General features: G+C 38.4%; 2 protein-coding genes and 1 long non-coding RNA gene across 10 annotated transcripts in view; 1 reads left to right on the top strand and 2 right to left on the bottom strand.

Moving 5' to 3' along the window:
• Window positions 1-13607, bottom strand: part of TBK1 (TANK binding kinase 1) — a 53660-nt gene extending 40053 nt beyond the window's left edge. For 2 of the 5 annotated variants that reach the window (XM_066369099.1, XM_066369101.1), the window contains exons 1-4: window positions 13496-13606; window positions 10817-10935; window positions 5735-5875; window positions 2435-2564 (exon numbers count right to left, since the gene is read on the bottom strand). In XM_066369099.1, coding sequence (XP_066225196.1) covers window positions 2435-2564; window positions 5735-5875; window positions 10817-10903 — 358 coding nt within the window. In that variant the 5' untranslated portion in view covers window positions 10904-10935; window positions 13496-13606. The other 3 variants (XM_066369102.1, XM_066369100.1, XM_066369103.1) reach the window with 3 other exon arrangements.
• An 83-nt stretch (window positions 13608-13690) lies between these two features.
• Window positions 13691-17458, top strand: LOC136395040 (uncharacterized). The gene is made up of 2 exons (XR_010749259.1): window positions 13691-13890; window positions 15075-17458. It is a non-coding gene; the product is annotated as an uncharacterized lncRNA (long non-coding RNA).
• The window catches only part of XPOT (exportin for tRNA), a 49275-nt gene continuing 47598 nt past the window's right edge, over window positions 16961-18637 (bottom strand). For all 4 annotated transcript variants that reach the window (XM_066369094.1, XM_066369097.1, XM_066369096.1 and 1 more), the window contains one exon: window positions 16961-17576. In XM_066369094.1, coding sequence (XP_066225191.1) covers window positions 17550-17576 — 27 coding nt within the window. In that variant the 3' untranslated portion in view covers window positions 16961-17549. The remainder of the gene's footprint in view (window positions 17577-18637) is intronic.

Raw genomic sequence — 18637 nt, 5'->3', positions numbered from 1 at the left:
AATCAAAACGACAATGAGATGCCACCTCACACCTGTGAGAATGGCTATTATCAGTAAATAACTCAAGAAATAACCAGTGTTAGAAAGAATGTGGAAAAAAGGGAACCCTCACACACTGCTAGTGGGGATGTAAATTAATATAGCCACTATGGAAAACAGTATAAGGTTCCTCAAAAATTTAAGAAGAGTTATCATATGACCCAGCAATCCCTTTTCTAGGTATCTATCCCCCAAATTTGAAAACACTTATTCAAAGATATATGTACCCTGATGTTCACTGAGATGTTATTCCACATAGTCAAGTCATGGAAATAACCTAAGTGTCCTTTGATGGCTGACTGAATAAAGTAGTGATACATATATTACTCAGTCATAAAAAATGATGAAATATTGCCATTTGAGACAACATGGATGGATCTTGAGAGTACCATGACAAGTGAAATAAGTCTGAAAAGGATAAGAGCCATATGATTTCACTCATGTGCGATATAAAACAGAAAGCAATGAACAAGCAAAACAAACTCATAGTCACAGACAACAGAAGGGTGGGTGGTTGCCAAAAGGGAAGGGAGGTAAGGGGAGGATGAAAGGGTAAAGAGGGTCAAATATATAGTGACGAAAGACTAAACTGGGTGGTGAGCATACAAGCAATATGCAGATGATGTAATACAGAATTGTACACCTGAAACTTATTTAATGTTTTAAAAAGTAAAACAAAACAAGACAGAAAGAATAAAGATTCCCAAGAAAGACAACAATCTTTGACTACAGTTTCCCAATTCTTTACCTTGGGGAAAAAGTTCCATAAAAAGTAAACTGGATTTACTACATAAAATAGTAAAAAAGTAATAGAAAGAGTTATCAAGTGTCACACTTGTATCCATAAAAATATATTTCTAACATGCTTTGCTAAAAAGACCATTTTCCTTTTTTTTTAAGGGTAAAGGTGGCCACATTGCTGAAATTAAGCTGTTTTGCCTGACAAGCAGTGTCACTGAGTTTGAACATTTGACAGTTAATAGATGAATATCCGAATATAACACATGAAAATAAGTTTAAGGGTATCAACACTTAATTATGAAAACTGAAGGCTACCAGTATACTTAAGAAGGTCATCAATGATCTATAATTTCTATTTGATTAAACTGGCTGTAGCATATATTAATTGTTTCTCTCTTATTTTATCCTCACCTAAATGGTCTCCACACTGCTTTCAGTGTCAAGGTCAAAAATTCCCAGTAATCTTACACTTTCTTTAAAACTAGGCTTTTTCCACTCCTCAAATATTGATTCATTTCTTTCCAAGATCTTATTCTTTTTGGTTGTTATATTTGATTTTTATTAACAGCTTTATTGAGATAAAATTCACATATAAAAATTTATCCTTTCAAAGAATGGTTTTTAATAGTCAGTCACAGAGTATACAACCATCACCACTAATTTCAGAACATTTTCATTATGCCAAAAAAATAATCCCAAAACCATTAGCCATCACTCAACTCTGCCCTCCCCTCAAATCCCTTGCAACCACTGACGTACTTTCTGTCTCTATGGATTTGCCTATTTTGAACACTTCACATCAATCAAATCATAAATATTGTGGACTTCTGTGTCTGGCTTCTTTCACTTAGCATAATTTTTCAAGGTGTATCATATTACAGCATGTATCACTTCTGCATATAAACCATATTTTGTTTATTCATCAGTTGGAGGACACTTGGGCAGTTTCCAATTTTTTGGCTATTATGAATACTGGAATAAAAGTTTTTGTGTGGATATGTTTTTAGTTCTTTTAGGTAAATACCTAGCAATGGGATTTTTAAGTAATATGGTAATTCTATGTTCAACATTTTGAGGAACTACTGGATTGTTTCCCCAAATCGCTATACCATTTTACAATCCCACCTGCTGTATGGGAGGGTCCCAATTTTCCACATCCTAACTAGTGCTTGTACTATGTTGTCTTTTTTATTTTAGCCATCTTAGTGGATACAAAGTGGTAACTTCGTGGCTTTTTCATTTTCCTAATGACTAATGATCGTGAGCATCATTTTATATGCTTGTTTGCCTTTGTATATCACCTTTGGAAAAATGTCTATCAAATCCTTTGCCCATTTTTAAATGGGATTATTGGAGTTTTTATTGAGTTGTCAGGATAAAAATCCTTATCAGATATATGATTTACAAATATTTTCTCTCATTCTATGGACTGTCTTTTCATTTACTTGATGTTGTCCTTTGAAACATGAAAGTTTTTAATATTGATGAAGTCTAATTTATCTACTTTTTTCTTTTTGTATTGTGCTTTTGGTGTCATATCTAAGAAAGCATGGCATACAGATTTTTGTTTTTGAATGTGAAAATTTATTTTTTTTAAATGCGATTAAATTATATATACAAATATGCATAAAATCATATAAATAAACAAACATACCCACATCTCGCAAAACAATTAAAAATTCAGACTCTGGCAGTCCATAGGCATTAGATGGCTCTTCTAAAACAGTGTATAAACTCCCGCATGGACAAAATTCCATAATAAGTACTTTATGCCTTGTTGTTGTCTGGAAAAAATAAATCACTGATTGGGACTCAATATAAAAATATGTTTTTATTATATGACAGTACTTATGTGGTTTCATTCAAATGTGGGATTTGCTATAATGATAAAGGCACTATGAATTGCTCTACCTGGTATTTGTTAAGTATTTATTGACTGTACACATATTAGAATTAACATCTTCTGAATTCCTACTAAAATTAGATTGCTTTTGAAGACAATCAAGCCACAGTGAAAGCTGGCTAAATCTGAATTAGAAAATCATTGCTACAATGTTAGGATGGTTCTTTAATAATTATCTTTAATTTCTAATATATAGTTGTACAGTAAGGACATTAGCTCTTCTAACAAATCTCTTAAGAACACTTGAAATTTTTCTCATGAAGACTACTTTTACTTCAAGGAGTGAGATTCTAGCCTTAAGAATCTCACACAGGTGGCAGAAGAGCTCAGTGGTCCCTCTTGCAGCAAAGTTCTAGCCTGCTCATTCACATCTGAGCTGCTGATTTGCTTTAAACCTTGATTTTAATGTATCACTGATTATAAATCAATTTAGTAGCAGCTTTACAGGGAAAAAAATTACCTAGTCACAGATACATGGATTATAAGATACACTGTATTTCAGAAACTTAAAAATGTGAAAACGAGTCTTAAAATCTAGTTTTCATCTTCAAATTTTAATCCTTTCTTCCTTTTATAATTTTTTCTACATATCTCCAACAGTTTTATAAAATATTTTAAATTTCTCTACTACTGAACAGTTATAAAAGAGATATAACTTTATTTATGTATTTATTTTAAAAATCTTATTTTTCAATTATAGTTGACATGTTGTATTAGTTTCAGGTGTACAACTGTGATTAGACATTTATATAATTTACAAAGTAACCATCCCGCTAAACCTAGTATCTGACACCACACATAGCTGTTACAATACTATTGACTATATTCTCTATGCTGTACTTTACATCCTCATGACTATTCTGTAACTACCAACTTGTACTTCTTAATCCCTTCACCTTCTTCACCCATCCCCCCCAATCCTCCTCTCATATGGCAACCATCAAAATGTTCTGTCTTAAGACAGAAATAATATTTTTTTAAAAATTGTTTTTAAATAATAAAATAATGTATGCTGATTGCTGATTGTTGAAAATTTGGGAAATACCCGTAATTCCATCACCCAGAGATAATTATGTAATATTTTGTGCATTTTCTTTCTGTCTTTTATCTATGTATGTCACAATGCAGATACCTAACACTATTTGTATATCATACTGTATATATCAAGATAATACTGTATATGTATTCTAGTCCTGATTTTCTAACATAACAATATCTATATAAGCATGTTCCCAGATGATTAAAATTTTGGTAAATATCTTTTATTTCATTACTGCTTAACTATTTTGCAGTGAAGAATTAGTTCACTAGGCCTCTGGAATGTCCTGTTTGCTACAAGTTGTGTTTGTTTGTGTGTGGGGGTTTAGGCCACATGATAGTCTAACAATGCGATTTACAGTGGGGGTTTTAAGTCACGCATATCTGTTCTAACTTCCAGAGGAATCAAGACTAAAAATGAGCCTCTGAGAAGGGCTAGAGAGTAAAGGTCAACTATGCAGGCACAATGTGGTTGAGCCTCAGGAGAAATTCTGGACATAAAGGCTTAGGTGAGCTTCCAAGGTTGGCACAGTCTGTGTATTCTGACAATTCCAAGAGGGGTAATGTGTTCCTGAGGACAAGGAAGATTCATGTTTGAAGCCCTCCCATATTCTACCCTATGGGTCTCACTTTGGCTAGTTCTAATTTGTATTTTGTTTTTTGGGGGTTGTTGGTTTTTTTTGCTACTCTAAAACTTTAATTGTAAGTATAGTGCTTTATTGGGTTCTGTGAGTCATTCAACAGTAGCAATAATCAAATCTGAGGACAGCCATGGGAAGCCCTGAATTTGTAGCCAGCTGGTCTGAAGTGAAAGTAGTCCTGGGAACTCCTGAACTTCCAGCTCCTGACTGTGTGGGCACTGTTCTCACTGACTGCAGTTTACCAAACTCCTCTGCAGCTGGTTTCAGAAGTCTTGAACAGACTTCACAGTCTGGAGGGCTGTGTTCTTAACCTTGAATGTAGCTAACTCCTGGTAACAATCCACCACACATTCTAACCTATTTAACCATTTTTATTTTTATTTTTTTGTATTTTTCTGAAGCTGGAAACGGGGAGGCAGTCAGACAGACTCCCGCATGCACCTAACCGGGATCCACCTGGCATGCCCACCAGGGGGCGATGCTCCGCCCATCGGGGCCTCGCTCTGTCGCGACCAGAGCCACTCTAGCGCCTGGGGCAGAGGCCAAGGAGCCATCCCCAGCGCCCGGGCCATCTTTTGCTCCAATGGAGCCTTGGCTGTGGGAGGGGAAGAGTGAGACAGAGAGGAAGGAGAGGGGGAGGGGTGGAGAAGCAGATGGGCGCTTCTCCTGTGTGCCCTGGCCGGGAATTGAACCCGGGACTCCTGCACGCCAGGCCGACACTCTACCACTGAGCCAACCGGCCAGGGCCTAACCAATTTTTTTATTATGAACATCAATCAATATCTTTGTGTATAAGACTATATTTTATATTACTAATTATTTTAAGAGGTAATTAAAATTAAATGACTTATAAAAAGCATATACCCCCAAATTGTTTTTCAAAAGGTGTGATTTTATTGATTACCCATGTCTAAAGGGATTAGAGTTTTATTTCCATTATTTTTAGATAATTATCCTAATAACATCCTTATTTGCACTGTTTCCCCATAAAATCAATTCTGCCTTTTATAAATGGACTTTATATATTAATCCCTGGACTCCTAAGATTTTTATCCTTTTACAAAGAGCCTTTCTATTGTTTGACTTTCTCCTTGCTTCTTTCAGAATTATGTCAATTTAACTTAGTTTCTTTTTCTTTTTCTTTTTTTTGGAACAATACCAGTAACCATAGTCTATACTTTTACTTTTGATATACTTTATTTCCATTATTATAGCTAATCAAGAATCTTTGAGAATATTTAATTGTATAAGCTCTAATTTCATCATTTTTAAATCCCATGTTTATAAAACATTGTTAGCTTATTTCTCCTAAATTATAATAACTACAATGAACTACAATAAACACAAGATTAACTAAAACTTGACTACTTACCTCCTCTTCAATAGCAAATAATTTGACAATATTTTTGTGATTCAGTTTTTTTAACACTTCAAATTCTCTCATTTGAACATCTACTGGACGAAGGAAGCTTATATTATTAAATACTTTGATAGCAAATAAGTCACCAGTTTTCTAAAAAAGAAGAGAAAGGTTTTATTTATTTATAATACTGTAAAGAAGATAAAAGTGTACCATTAGAACAAGCTACAGCAAACCTAAGTATTTCTAAGCATAACTAATTTATAAGAGGGCTCCTGACTTTTTTTAAAGTTAAAATAAGTCAATCAACTGTTCAATCAATATTTCTTTCAAATTGTATGCTTTGGAATGTAGAAAAGACTACTATTTTCTCTCATATTTTAAAGCTTCCATTATGATACACATGGCAGAGATAGGCATTTACATCAGGAAATAAATAAGAACTCTAACAATACTGAATGTGAAAGTATATTTTAGATAAAAAATAGAAAGTGAAACTTACAAGTTTCTCTAGCTCCTAATAATTTAAACTAATCAAACCAGGAAATGAGAGATTAAAAGCCAGAGTCCACATATGAAATTTTTAGTAAGAATCTCAAAGTAATGCAATTAACTTTTAAGAAATATTCTCTAGCTGCCATAACGTGTGTGTGTGTGTGTGGACATGCACACATTCAGAAGTAAGAGCTGGAGGGTAGGTTAAAGCAGACTATACTTATTGGATTGTACCAATACTGCCTTGGGTAACTTTCTGCAACTTCACCTATGCGTAGGGAAGACTGTTGCTTCACAGACCATCTCTAGAGAATCAAAGACATTTCCTTTACATGCCTACGTAGTAACCCTGTAACCTATTCTCCCTCTCATGGCACATTGTATAAATTACACACAGAATTATAATACACAGCTGTAGCTGGGAGGGAATCTTAGAGATACAAAATACATGCTGAATTTCAGGTAAATGTTACCTTCTCAAGTTCTTCATATTAATTGTACTTTAAGGTTCTCTTCCAGACACTCCCATCTCCTGATCCACTCACTCTAATCTGCAAACCTCTCCTTGGTAGTCAGTCCAGATTCTTTTGAGTTTAATATTACTTTCCCCATAATCTCAAATTGAACTTGCCTGTAGGAAGTTGAAAAACCATTTCTTCTTTGACCCTGAGGTTTAAGTACCCCCTGCCTAAAGGTATTTCACAGCTGTCTATCAGGGCTTCGGTGCTGTTCCTGCTTGGAAGCCCTATCCACAGATTCTTCACTTACAGCCATTACCCGCCTCGCCTCCCCTCCCCTCCGAATCTCATGATTTTTCTTAAAACCACTTAGTTCCTTCACAATCACACTCTTCAAGATCACTATATAGAGACCACACAATCGATGTAACGTGATATGATGACACCTCCTTCACTCCCAAATCCCCACCAAATATGCATATATTCTTTCCAGAAAAAAGGGCCACAGACTATTTTCAGACAAAATGAAAATTGAACAACTGAACTACAAGTAGGTCAATTACACTGGTTTTCTATTTTTTCAGTCAGGGTAAGGACATTGTCAAACCTATACCATCCAACAGAGCTGCAATTTTCAATCTTTTTTGTCTCCTGACACAAGTAAATTAATTACTAAATTCTGCAGCACACCAAAATATTTTTTTTGCCAATCTGACAAAAAAATAGGTATAATTTTGATTCATTCACATTGGATAGATATTGTTGTGTTGGCAGTTGTCATTTTTTAAATTTAACAATCTAAGGGAAAAGAGGTCTGAGACCTTGACTAAATAGTCAGGTATTCCATGTTTTAAAAATTCTTGCAGCACACCGGTTGAATATCACTGCAACAGAGAGACTTTTCTTGAAGATACTTGTCTCAAACTTAGTCTAAGATTAGATGAATCCTAACAGAGGCATCAGCAGGAAAAATAATACAAGTTGCAATGTACCCAATTGTGATCAAGATCCGAGTTTTCCAAACTTTTGTAGTCTACTGTGAGATTACTGAGTTATGTGTGGGAATGTACAATATTCCCTTTATTCAACTGCACATTTATTGTTCACTGTTCCTAAGTCAAAGCATATATGAATATTTAGAGATCTACGTGTATACATATACAATAAGTTCTCATTTAACATCATTATTTAACATCATCAATAGATTCTGTGACTTTAAGAGAAATAATGTATAAGCAAATCAATTTTACCATAAGCTAATTTAGGTTTTCAACACTGGTCCATGGACCAGTGTAGGTTATGGAAGAATTAACCACCCTAATGTTATATGAAGATTATGGTGCTGGTTTATAGACCAGGGGTTGAAAAACACTGGTAAACAACAGTTAAATTCCTAAAACATCTCATCAATATTATAAAGAAATGACCTTAGACAACAACCATATTATTCAAGGACTTGCTGTATATACATGTGCAGAACAACACATCCCTCCCACAGCTCTCTTCCTTTAACTTCACCATGGTTGTCACAATAACATAAAACAGTTCAGCTAATATGGTTATACTCCTTAAACAGTTATTAAGGGCAGGCAGGATTTTTTGGATATAGTACTAAACCCGTGAAATTGATGTGACTGAGAACAAACACCATTTCTTAAAACACATCCTTGAGAAGACTATTAGAGACTGAATAATAAACTGGGTCTTAGCAATCTTTTAAGTCGATTCTTATGCCTCTCAAATCCTTATTTTAGGCTTTCAAACTATATGGGACAAAGCACATTTTTGTTTCTTTGAAAAAGAACTTCAGGTTGTCTTAGGTTAGTCTAATCTGTCCTCATTCATTCATCCTTTCATTCAACATTTACAGAGTGCCCATTACGTGCAGGCATTTACATGAAGAACACTGTGTATCTAATCTAAGTAAGGAGGGAGGATTGGAATATAATAAATATTTACTAGTGCCAAGCACTTTAATCTGCCTCACCCAAACTCTATCATTTTCTGTCACTTTATCAGTTTCCAATTTATGTCCCTTCCAATGCCACTTTGTTACTAACCCAAAACCTCTTTTGTGGCCTGGAAATGCACATTATTTGTAGTTATATTCACTTGGTCCACCACAGTGCCCGACACATACCAAGTGATTATTGCAGTTTGTTAAGTTGTGGGTCACAGGGAGAAACGGTCAGATGTGTTCTCAACATTAAATCCTGTGTTGCCACTTGTTTTCTCTTTTTGGCACAGGGCACAAAACAAAAACTATTTTAGGACAGAAATATCCAGTTGATCACAATGAATTTGATCAAGGAACCAGAGACCACAATGAACTTGACTGAGAACCCAGAACCTGTGGACAATTCTGGATTCAGAGGGAAAAAAGCTGGAAGTGTCCATGTGAGACTTCTGATTCATTCTCCATGAGCCATAAAGGTTATTTTTAGTCACATTCTCTTCCCAGGAAGGAAACAGCCCCTCAAATATGAATGCTTATCTCATTGTCACTGACAGAACTAACTGACTGATAATCTCCAGGCCATAGGAACATATAAAGAAATTCCTCCTTACTAAAATTTTTAAAGTTCCTGTTTCTATAAATAAGAATTTAGGAGGCTCTAAACATCATTTACTCAAATTCATAACGCTGAAAAATTAGTTGATTATTTGTATTATAAAAAAATTTTGTGGCCCTGGCCGGTTGGCTCAGCGGTAGAGCGTCGGCCTAGCGTGCGGAGGACCCGGGTTCGATTCCCGGCCAGGGCACACAGGAGAAGCGCCCATTTGCTTCTCCACCCCTCCGCCGCGCTTTCCTCTCTGTCTCTCTCTTCCCCTCCCGCAGCCAAGGCTCCATTGGAGCAAAGATGGCCCGGGCGCTGGGGATGGCTCTGTGGCCTCTGCCCCAGGCGCTAGAGTGGCTCTGGTCGCAATATGGCGACGCCCAGGATGGGCAGAGCATCGCCCCCTGGTGGGCAGAGCGTCGCCCCATGGTGGGCGTGCCGGGTGGATCCCGGTCGGGCGCATGCGGGAGTCTGTCTGACTGTCTCTCCCCGTTTCCAGCTTCAGAAAAATGAAAAAAAAAAAAAATATGTAAAAATAAATAAATAAAAAAAAAATAAAAAAAAATAAAAAAAAAAATTTTGTGTGTATGTGTATATGTGAGAGAGAAACAGACAGGAAGGGAGAGAGATGAGAAGCATCAACTCATAGTTGTGTCGCCTTAGTTGTTCACTGATTGCTTTCTCATACGTGTCTTGACCAGGGGGCTCCAGACGAACCAGTGACCCCTTGCTCAAGCCAGTGACCTTTGAGCTTAAGCCAGCTAGCATGGATGAGCCCACACTCAAGTCAGCGACCCAGGGGTTTTGAACCTGGGTCCTCAGCATCCCAGGTTGACACTCTATCCACTGCTTCACCACCTGGTCAGGTATAAAAGGATTTTTAACTATTATTTTTCCAGCTCTTTTCCCAGAATGGAAATTGTAATGATGATCTTAAATGTCTTTATTTTAAATTATTTTAATTATCTTTAATTTTATCCTCCAATATAAAATCTGACACAAATTTTTTTTTGGTTTTTGAAATGCCTCTGGGTTTAGTACATATTTCTATTCTGACTTCCATTAACAAGTTCTAATTACCTCATAGAAAGATATGGGCTCCTTGCTGATAATCTCATTCTACTTTAATCTAATCTTGTAGAATGCTATTTTACTGGGGGCAGAAAGCCTTAGTACAGTATATTGGAACTGTCCATGAGTTCCCCTCCAAACTACAGATCTAACTCTTCCTCTAATGCCCACATCATATCACTGTTGCACTGGACTTCTGCTAGTGAGATCACTCAACCACAGGAAGGCTAGGTTGAGGAAATAATCATAAGGCACAATGTATCTCCTCTAGTCCCTTTTTTCAACCAACTTCCTGTTTTTCTCTGCTCTCCAACACATAACTTCTGTCACCATTGAGTAGATAGATATAACTGCCTCTGACATAAGCTATACTTTAAAAAACCACAAAACTGGTAGTTACTCTTTTAGATAGCACAATCAAAACACCAAGTCCCACATTTTAGTGCCAGTGTGCTTTTCGGAAAAATACATATAAAATGATAAAAAGCAGTCATAGTTTTCTTTGTACCAACCTTATGTCTTCCACGAAAAACATTTGCAGTAGCTCCTTGGCCTAAAATATCAGATAAAAGCCACAGATGATTAGAAGTGCTCTGCATCTTGGCTTGGTCAGGCGATCCTCTTTGTTATACTAAGAAAAAAGAAAAAATCTGCATGTTTGTTTTAAGGGACTAATACATTTAAGAAACAAATATAAGCTACTTTTAGTCTCCCAACGATTACCCATTTTTTATAGCTAAATTTAGAGGTGTATAAATAGTCCAAAGTAAAAATCTAAGTTTCCATCAATATTAAAGGCTAAAACGCTGTGTGGGCTCTGAATAACATTAACCCATGACATCTCATATAATCAATTTAATTTACTATCAAAAGACTGAAAAAAAAATCTATTTCCCTTCTCATTTTGTCTTCATCAATGAGAGTAATATTGGACGGTTTTTTCAAATGTTTTGAAAAATTAATGAATTATATTTAAGGTGTTTCATAATAAATAAATAATATAAAATGACAAAATATAGAAAAAATGACTTTGTTTTTCCTTCAAGGGCAGAGCAACACTAATGAAAACAACTGCTGCCCCTGCATACTACTTCTGTAACTTAAACTTCACCAACACAGAGCCTGACAATCACAACGGAAAGGTACAAAAATTACTACTCCTGAAAGTTTGCTAACTGTTCTAAAATTAAGGGATAGTTTGCCTAACTTCCAAGTATAGAAATATAGACACGACAAGTTCATAATACTAAGTCTTAAAAAATAAGTAAAGGGAGGCCTTCACCAGTTAGCTCAGTTGGTTAAGAGCCTCATCCCAAAAGGACAAGGTTGTGAGTTCAATCAACTGTCAGGCCACATACGGAGAAAGCTCAATGTCCCTGTCTTTCTCCCTGCCTCATTCTCTCTCTTTAAAAAAATAAAATAAAATAAAAACAGACATAGGGAATCTACGCACATGGCAGGGCAGGAAGTATGTATATGGAAAGTCTCTGTTTCATTCTGCTCTATTTTCCTGTGAAACTAAAACTGCTCTAAAAACTAGTCTGTTTTTTAAAAAACATTATCCCTTTTTCATACTAAAAATAAAAGCACCACCCCTTTTAATACTGAAAAGCTATATAAGAATCCTAAAAATACTTGAGTTCCATGTTGGATTTAAAATGAGGTATGCTAAAGAGCAAACACTGGTCTCAACAAGCCGCCTTAAACCTGCTGCAATGTCAGATCACAGCAAATCTTAATATTCCTTCTAGTAAGTTAGAACAGATGAGGTAGTCAGTGATGACTTAATGACTGCCAATACTCCAAGTAGGAACTTAAAGAACAGGCAGGGGTCTAAATTTCAGCAACCTTTAATATACTAATAAATATTTATGTAATTTTACCAGCAATCTAATTCAGATCAGAAATGTTACATAGAGCAATTTACTGGAAATAAGCAATAAAAATAAGGTTTCCTTTTCACAAATAAGAAATACGCCTATGTCAGCTACTGAGGTAACAATATTGAAAAAGCTTCCCTAATTAATCTGCTGTCTGAAATAACTGTAAATGGCAAATAGCATCCTGAGGTACCTATTTGTACCTAGTGTATAATATAAAACACATTTATCAGCTAAGATAGCTGCTCTCTGTCCGCAAGACATAAACCTACGGTTTTAAAACGATCTGAGAAAATGTCTTTTGAAACTACCTTCCAAAACCCCACAGTAATAGCACGCTAAAACATGACTCAGCACATCCACCAGGTGCTTGCAAAAGAAATCTTCCTCAAATTTTGAAACAGTATAGGCAGGCACTCAACAAGTATGCTCTCGTTAGCACTGCCTTCGTAGGATACTTCCTCATCCTATCCAAAACTAAAGTTTACATTTGTCCATAAACGAAGACAAGTTTGGTGACATGGCAAAAAGGGCCAAGTTTCAGGATTTCCAAGCTCTGAGTCCTACGTGAATCACTTGTTAAATTTAAAGAGCTTATTACACTCAGCGTTCTGGAGTGGAAAAAGGTCCGTCTTTGGTTATGCGTTCGACAATGACTGGGTAGCACTGGGCTGGAGATCACTTACTGAAAAGCCCCGGAAGCGGCTTGGAAAACAAACCCACCAGACGTTTCCCCACAGGAAACGCTTGGGAACTTGCATTACCCACGACCTGTGTGTTACAAACGTCGGCAGCTTCCAGCTTACAGCGATTCAACCTCCTCTTGTTATCATCGCTAAAACCTTAATGCAACGTCTTTCTAATCATCTGGGGGTGGGGGTGGAATCAATCCATTTAAAAACTGTCAATACTCAGAAACGGGTCCATGAAGCGGCCAGTCTACCCGCAAGGAAAGGAGCGTCGCATCTCTCGGGCCGGCCCGGGCCCAGCTCGGTCACCAGCACATGCACTTGCTTCACGCCCGACGTCGCCAGACCAGGGCGCCGAGACGGAGAGGACAGGGTCCGCACGACCCTCCCCCGGCTTCGGGCGCCCGAGGACCCCGGGGGGCGGTGTCCGCCTAGCCAAGGTTGGAGGAAGGATCGCCCTCGGGTCGCGCAGGGCCGCTGGGGTCGCCCGCCCCGCCCGCGCTCTGACTCAGCACCGCAGTTTGCCACAGAGGGCGGAAGCACTCCGCGCGGGCCCACGCAGAGCTCGGCTGCTTGTGCTCCACGAGGCTTGGGCCCCTCAGCCCGTAGCTGCTCCACTCACCGCGCCTAGTAGCCTCCGCGCCACCGCCAGCGGGTTCCCGCGGCCTCAGGACACTTCCGGCTTCGCGAGCTCTCTCCAGGGCCCACGTGACCGGCGGCCGGCGCGCGCCAGTGCGCGTGCGCACGCGCGAGGAGCTGGCCTCAGCCTCTACCTCCGATGCTGCTTCGGTGGCGAAGGGCGTGAAAGCTGGGCTTGTCTGGAGTCAGCTCCGCTTCGCACCCTCTGCCTGACTCTCCCCGCTCCCCTACACTGAGCTTGAAGCCAGGGAGCCCTGCGCAGTGAGCGCAATGATCCGATTCCCATCCCGCCCCGTCCCGGGGAGCCAGAGGCGGAGTGCGCAGGGTGGCGGTAGTGGGAAGTCGGGATGGAACTCGTCATTCCAAGTCACGTCACAGGTGTGCAGAATGCTGGACACGTGAGGGGCTATCACCGGGGAATATGTCTAAACTTTAGACTCGAAAGGGATAGATTTGTATGTTTTGAGGACCACGTTGGCTACAGTGGAGCTAGATGATCGCTTCTGAATAAGTAATTCACCCGTTAGTCTTAATGTAAATAAGCTCATTTAATTCCCTCTTTTAAGCGGTATTTTGGAAAACGACAGTTATTTGAGAATTTACGGACTAAAATCCAAGTCCAGCAATATTCGTGCCGCCAAGATCTCAGGCAGCCAGCTATTAGAGTGATCCCTTCTGCCCACTGAACAGCACTGCAGCCGTCTCAACATAAGGAGAGGCCAGAGACCACTGCTGACCTAGAGCTTCCCAAAGGGAGAAATACAGCAACCGGCAATGAAGTGGGAAACCACCGCAAAGTGGTTAAGAGCAGCGGCTCTTACATGGAACAGACCTGGGGTTGCTGTTCCAACTCTCCGTCAAATACTGAATTTTAAACCAGTCTTGTGTTGTTTACCTGAGTACATTATATGACAATGGCGGTAACAAAAGCCCACTGTAATGCAGTTACAAAGGAAATTACTTTATTAGACTTTTAAACAACGTTTAAGTGATGGAATCATTCTAACAAATGTACTCAATGCTTACAATTCCAACCAGTTTCAGTTCTCCCATATCTAATGCTAAGGACCTGTCAAAGTTCCTTGCAACTGTAAAAGCCCACTGCTCAGTTTATTGGAGAAGAGATTAGCTAAACTCAAGACCTTTATTTACATATTTACCACATAATAATTGATACACATTGAAATACCAGTGTTTTCTAAAAGGTCAAACTGCTTGTGAACCAATTAGTATTAGCATTTACTTTAAGATTTAAATAAACTGTTATGTACCAGAACTAAACCAAGTATGCTAAAACCTTTGTGGTTCCATAGTTTTTTGCCTCAATGTTATCTGTTAATAGGTGAGGTTCACCCTTGTGGCAATTATTTGGACACTTGCTTTTGGAAATTAAGTACAATACAAATAAGGTATTCCACGATAGAACAGTTTCCTAATTCCTGTGGCACTCCCTAAGTAAAGAGCCCTGGGCAACTTCAGGGTATAAAGAATTATACATGATTACATAACATGAAGTTTAATTTCTAGTACACTCCTAATTTCCATGTCTTGATTTCTCTTAGCAGTGAACACGTGAATCTTTTGAAGACTAAAGAGCCAGGGGGAAAGAAGCAGGTGTCACCTTTACATATGTGGAGTTAATTGTTCAGTACCCATAGCTAATATCAACCCTACACGTGCAGGTACTGTAATAAGCTTTTTTCATGCTTATTAATTAATAGTTATGAGGAAGCTACCATTTTTTTTTCCTCTTTGCAGATGGGAAAACTGTGGAGGTAAAAGGTAACTTGCTTAAGATTCCAAAACCAGGCCCTGGCTGGTTGGCTCAGTGGTAGAGCGTCGGCCTGGCGTGCAGGAGTCCCGGGTTCGATTCCCGGCCAGGGCACACAGGAGAAGTGCCCATCTGCTTCTCCACCCCTCCCCCTCTCCTTACTCTCTGTCTCTTTCTTCCCCTCCTGCAGCCGAGACTCCATTGGAGCAAAGATGGCCTGGGCGCTGAGGATGGTTCTGTGGCCTCTGCCTCAGGCGCTAGGATGGCTCTGGATGCAACAGAGCGACACCCCAGATGGGCAGAGCATCGCCCCCTGGTGGGCATGGCGGGTGGATCTCGGTCGGGCGCATACGGGAGTCTGTCTGACTGCCTCCCTGTTTCCAGCTTCGGAAAAATGCAAAAAAAAAAAAAAAAAAAATTAAAAAAAAAAAAAAGATTCCAAAACCAGTTACTGGCAGTACTGCATTTGGATCCCGAACCTGTGCTCTTGCCTACTAGGCTGTGCTACTCATTCGTATACTTTGAACAGTTAGTACTATTGCAGTAGGTGCAATTCTCTTCCCATAGTACAGAGGAAATTATCAACAAAACACTCAAGTTTCACTTATCTATTTTTAAAAGTATGGTTATCGAAGTTAAATATACATTCCACTAATTAATTTTACAATTAAATGTCAACTTACTTTAGTACTATGATGTAGGACAAAGCTATAAAATTATTTCTGGAATTAACCCCAAAGATTTATGTGCACAATTTAGAATACAATTTTAGGGAGTTTATACACCACTAAAGCCCAGCCATGAAATCCCAAGGGACCATACTGCCGGAAGGTTAAAAACACACACACAACCGTCTCCTAAAAATCTGAAGACTTTTAGAATTTAAACTCTCTTGGGTTAAAACAGTCTTGACATATGACATTTCAAATTTACGATGCTCACTCCCATAAAAACTAAAAAATTGAGACGTTTCGGCTTACGCTGTTAGTACTGTACTTATGAACTAGTGGTGGAAGAATGCGGAGTGATGCTGCATATGAGTGAGGGAGCTGGCATCCCCCAGTACGCTTACCTACGCCATTCTGGACTCTTACTACAATATAGTATATTTATGTCCTTTTCCTTTTTCTGTGGCTTAGCTGTGTTTTTATGTTCTAGATGATCATTTTACAACTGTGTTAGGATAGATAAGTGACTTAGGCTAGGGTACGTTTCAACTTAAACCAAAATTCAGGTTACATCGCTGTTGTCAGAACGAAACTGTGTTGTAACCCAAGGACCCCTATATAGTAATTTTGCTACTCATTGTTTTTCTTGTTTTCTGTAGTCATGAATAAAAATGGGAAAAGACAGGGGAAGGTACTTCTACTAACTAAATGAACAGTGATTACTTACCAGCATCATAAACACGTAAGTATATTTTACTCTAAGTAAGTAGATCAATAAGAGGTAGAAAAAATTGGATTTTAAAATCTATCAACAGATCCACACAGGCCTTTTCTTAGGGCATTTAAAAAAGATTCTATTTAACAGAACTAAGTAGCATATAACCTTTTAGGAACATAAAATAAATCATCTGTAAGCTTTTATGTGCAATTCTTTAAATGGGAAATCAGGGGTAAGATGAGAAAATAAAACTAAACTATTTATAATAATTCCAAAAAAAGACTTGGTAGATTCACTATGTAAAATTCATTTTATTTTTTTATAAAAAATGTATAACACCGGCACCTACTCTTAAATCAGTTAATTTATGAAACCATTCTGTTTTGTAGAATACATATTGGCATCGAAACAGTTTAAAGAAATGTAATGGCTACCTACAAAAAATTAGTTTTGAACTTTTGTATTCCCCCCATACTTTGAGTCTGCACACAGAAAAGAAAATTAAAATTTTCAAACATTTTATACTCAGCAATTAAAAAAAAAGTACATTGTTTTCCTGCTATGGTCTTTAAAAGGAATTTAAGTTTCAAGTAAAAATAAAAAGGTACTAAGAGAACTCTGCTGTATCTTTTAACAGCATTTTTATCCAGAACAATTTGAATTGGCATGCAAACAACTTTTCTTGTTGTTACATACCTGTATTTAGGGAAAATTACACACATTTTACAGAAAAATCCCAATACATATACTACAATGAGCTCAAAGCAAAGTTAAAAATACCAGTGTGAATGGCACACAAAAACTGCATCTTTATAAATTATTAACCGGAATTTCTGATCATAAATCCTGATCATGAAGTAGGCACAGGGAGATCCAGTTCTTAGGGCTTTGCTCTCTGGAAGAACACCTGCAAATAAAGTATTGGTAGTTAGTACTGATGTCTGAAGATACCACCTTTCACTTGAAGAATGGCTCTAAGTTACTGAGTGCTAGCTACTCTTTTGTAAAATTCAGTAAATATAAGGTCTACCAGAAAGTTCTGTCCATTTCTATCACAACAAGTTTCGACACATAAGCACATGTTTATTTGGCACATGTGTGCCTCTCTATTTTTATCACTTAATGTATACATACTGACGTAGCAAATTAACTAAAACAAAGTTGATTCACGTTAGTCTTATGTGTGAAGCAATAGTGTACCCATGGCTACTGATAAAGTTCATTTATGCCACTGTAATTTTTACGAATTTCAACAAGGAAGAAATGCTACAGAAGCATATCTGTTGCATCCACCATATTCCCCAGACTTAGCACCCTCTGACTATCGCTTGTTTTTGTCCTTACAAAATTTTTTGAAGGGCAAAAAATTCAAAAATGAAGAAGATATCAAACAAGCACTGGTTCAATTTTTCGCATCAAAAGATAAAACATTTTTCAAAAATGGAATATACAGGCCCTGGCCGGTTGGCTCAGCGGTAGAGTGTCAGCCTGGCGTGCGGGGGACCCGGGTTCGATTCCCGGCCAGGGCACATGGGAGAGGCGCCCATTTGCTTCTCCACCCCCCCTCCTTCCTCTCTGTCTCTCTCTTCCCCTCCCGCAGCCGGGGCTCCATTGGAGCAAAGATGGCTCAGGCGCTGGGGATAGCTCCTTGGCCTCTGCCCCAGGCACTAGGGTGGCTCTGGTCGCAGCAGAGCGACGCCCCGGAGGGGCAGAGCGACGCCCCGGAGGGGCAGAGCATCGCCCCCTGGTGGGCAGAGCGTCACCCCTGGTGGGCGTGCCGGGTGGATCCTGGTTGGGCGCATGCGGGAGTCTGTCTGACTGTCTCTCCCCATTTCCAGCTTCAGAAAAATACAAAAAAAAAAAAAAAAAAATGGAATATACAAATTGCCCTCATGCTGGCAAGAAATCATTAATAATAATGGCAATTATATTATTTAATAAAGTTTATTGACGGTAAGAAAAATTTGT

Source organism: Saccopteryx leptura, chromosome 2, assembly GCF_036850995.1.
Source record: "Saccopteryx leptura isolate mSacLep1 chromosome 2, mSacLep1_pri_phased_curated, whole genome shotgun sequence".
In the NCBI taxonomy this organism is placed as follows: domain Eukaryota; kingdom Metazoa; phylum Chordata; class Mammalia; order Chiroptera; family Emballonuridae; genus Saccopteryx; species Saccopteryx leptura.
Note: the sequence above shows the minus strand (reverse complement) of the source record. Positions and strands in the feature narration are given on the sequence as shown.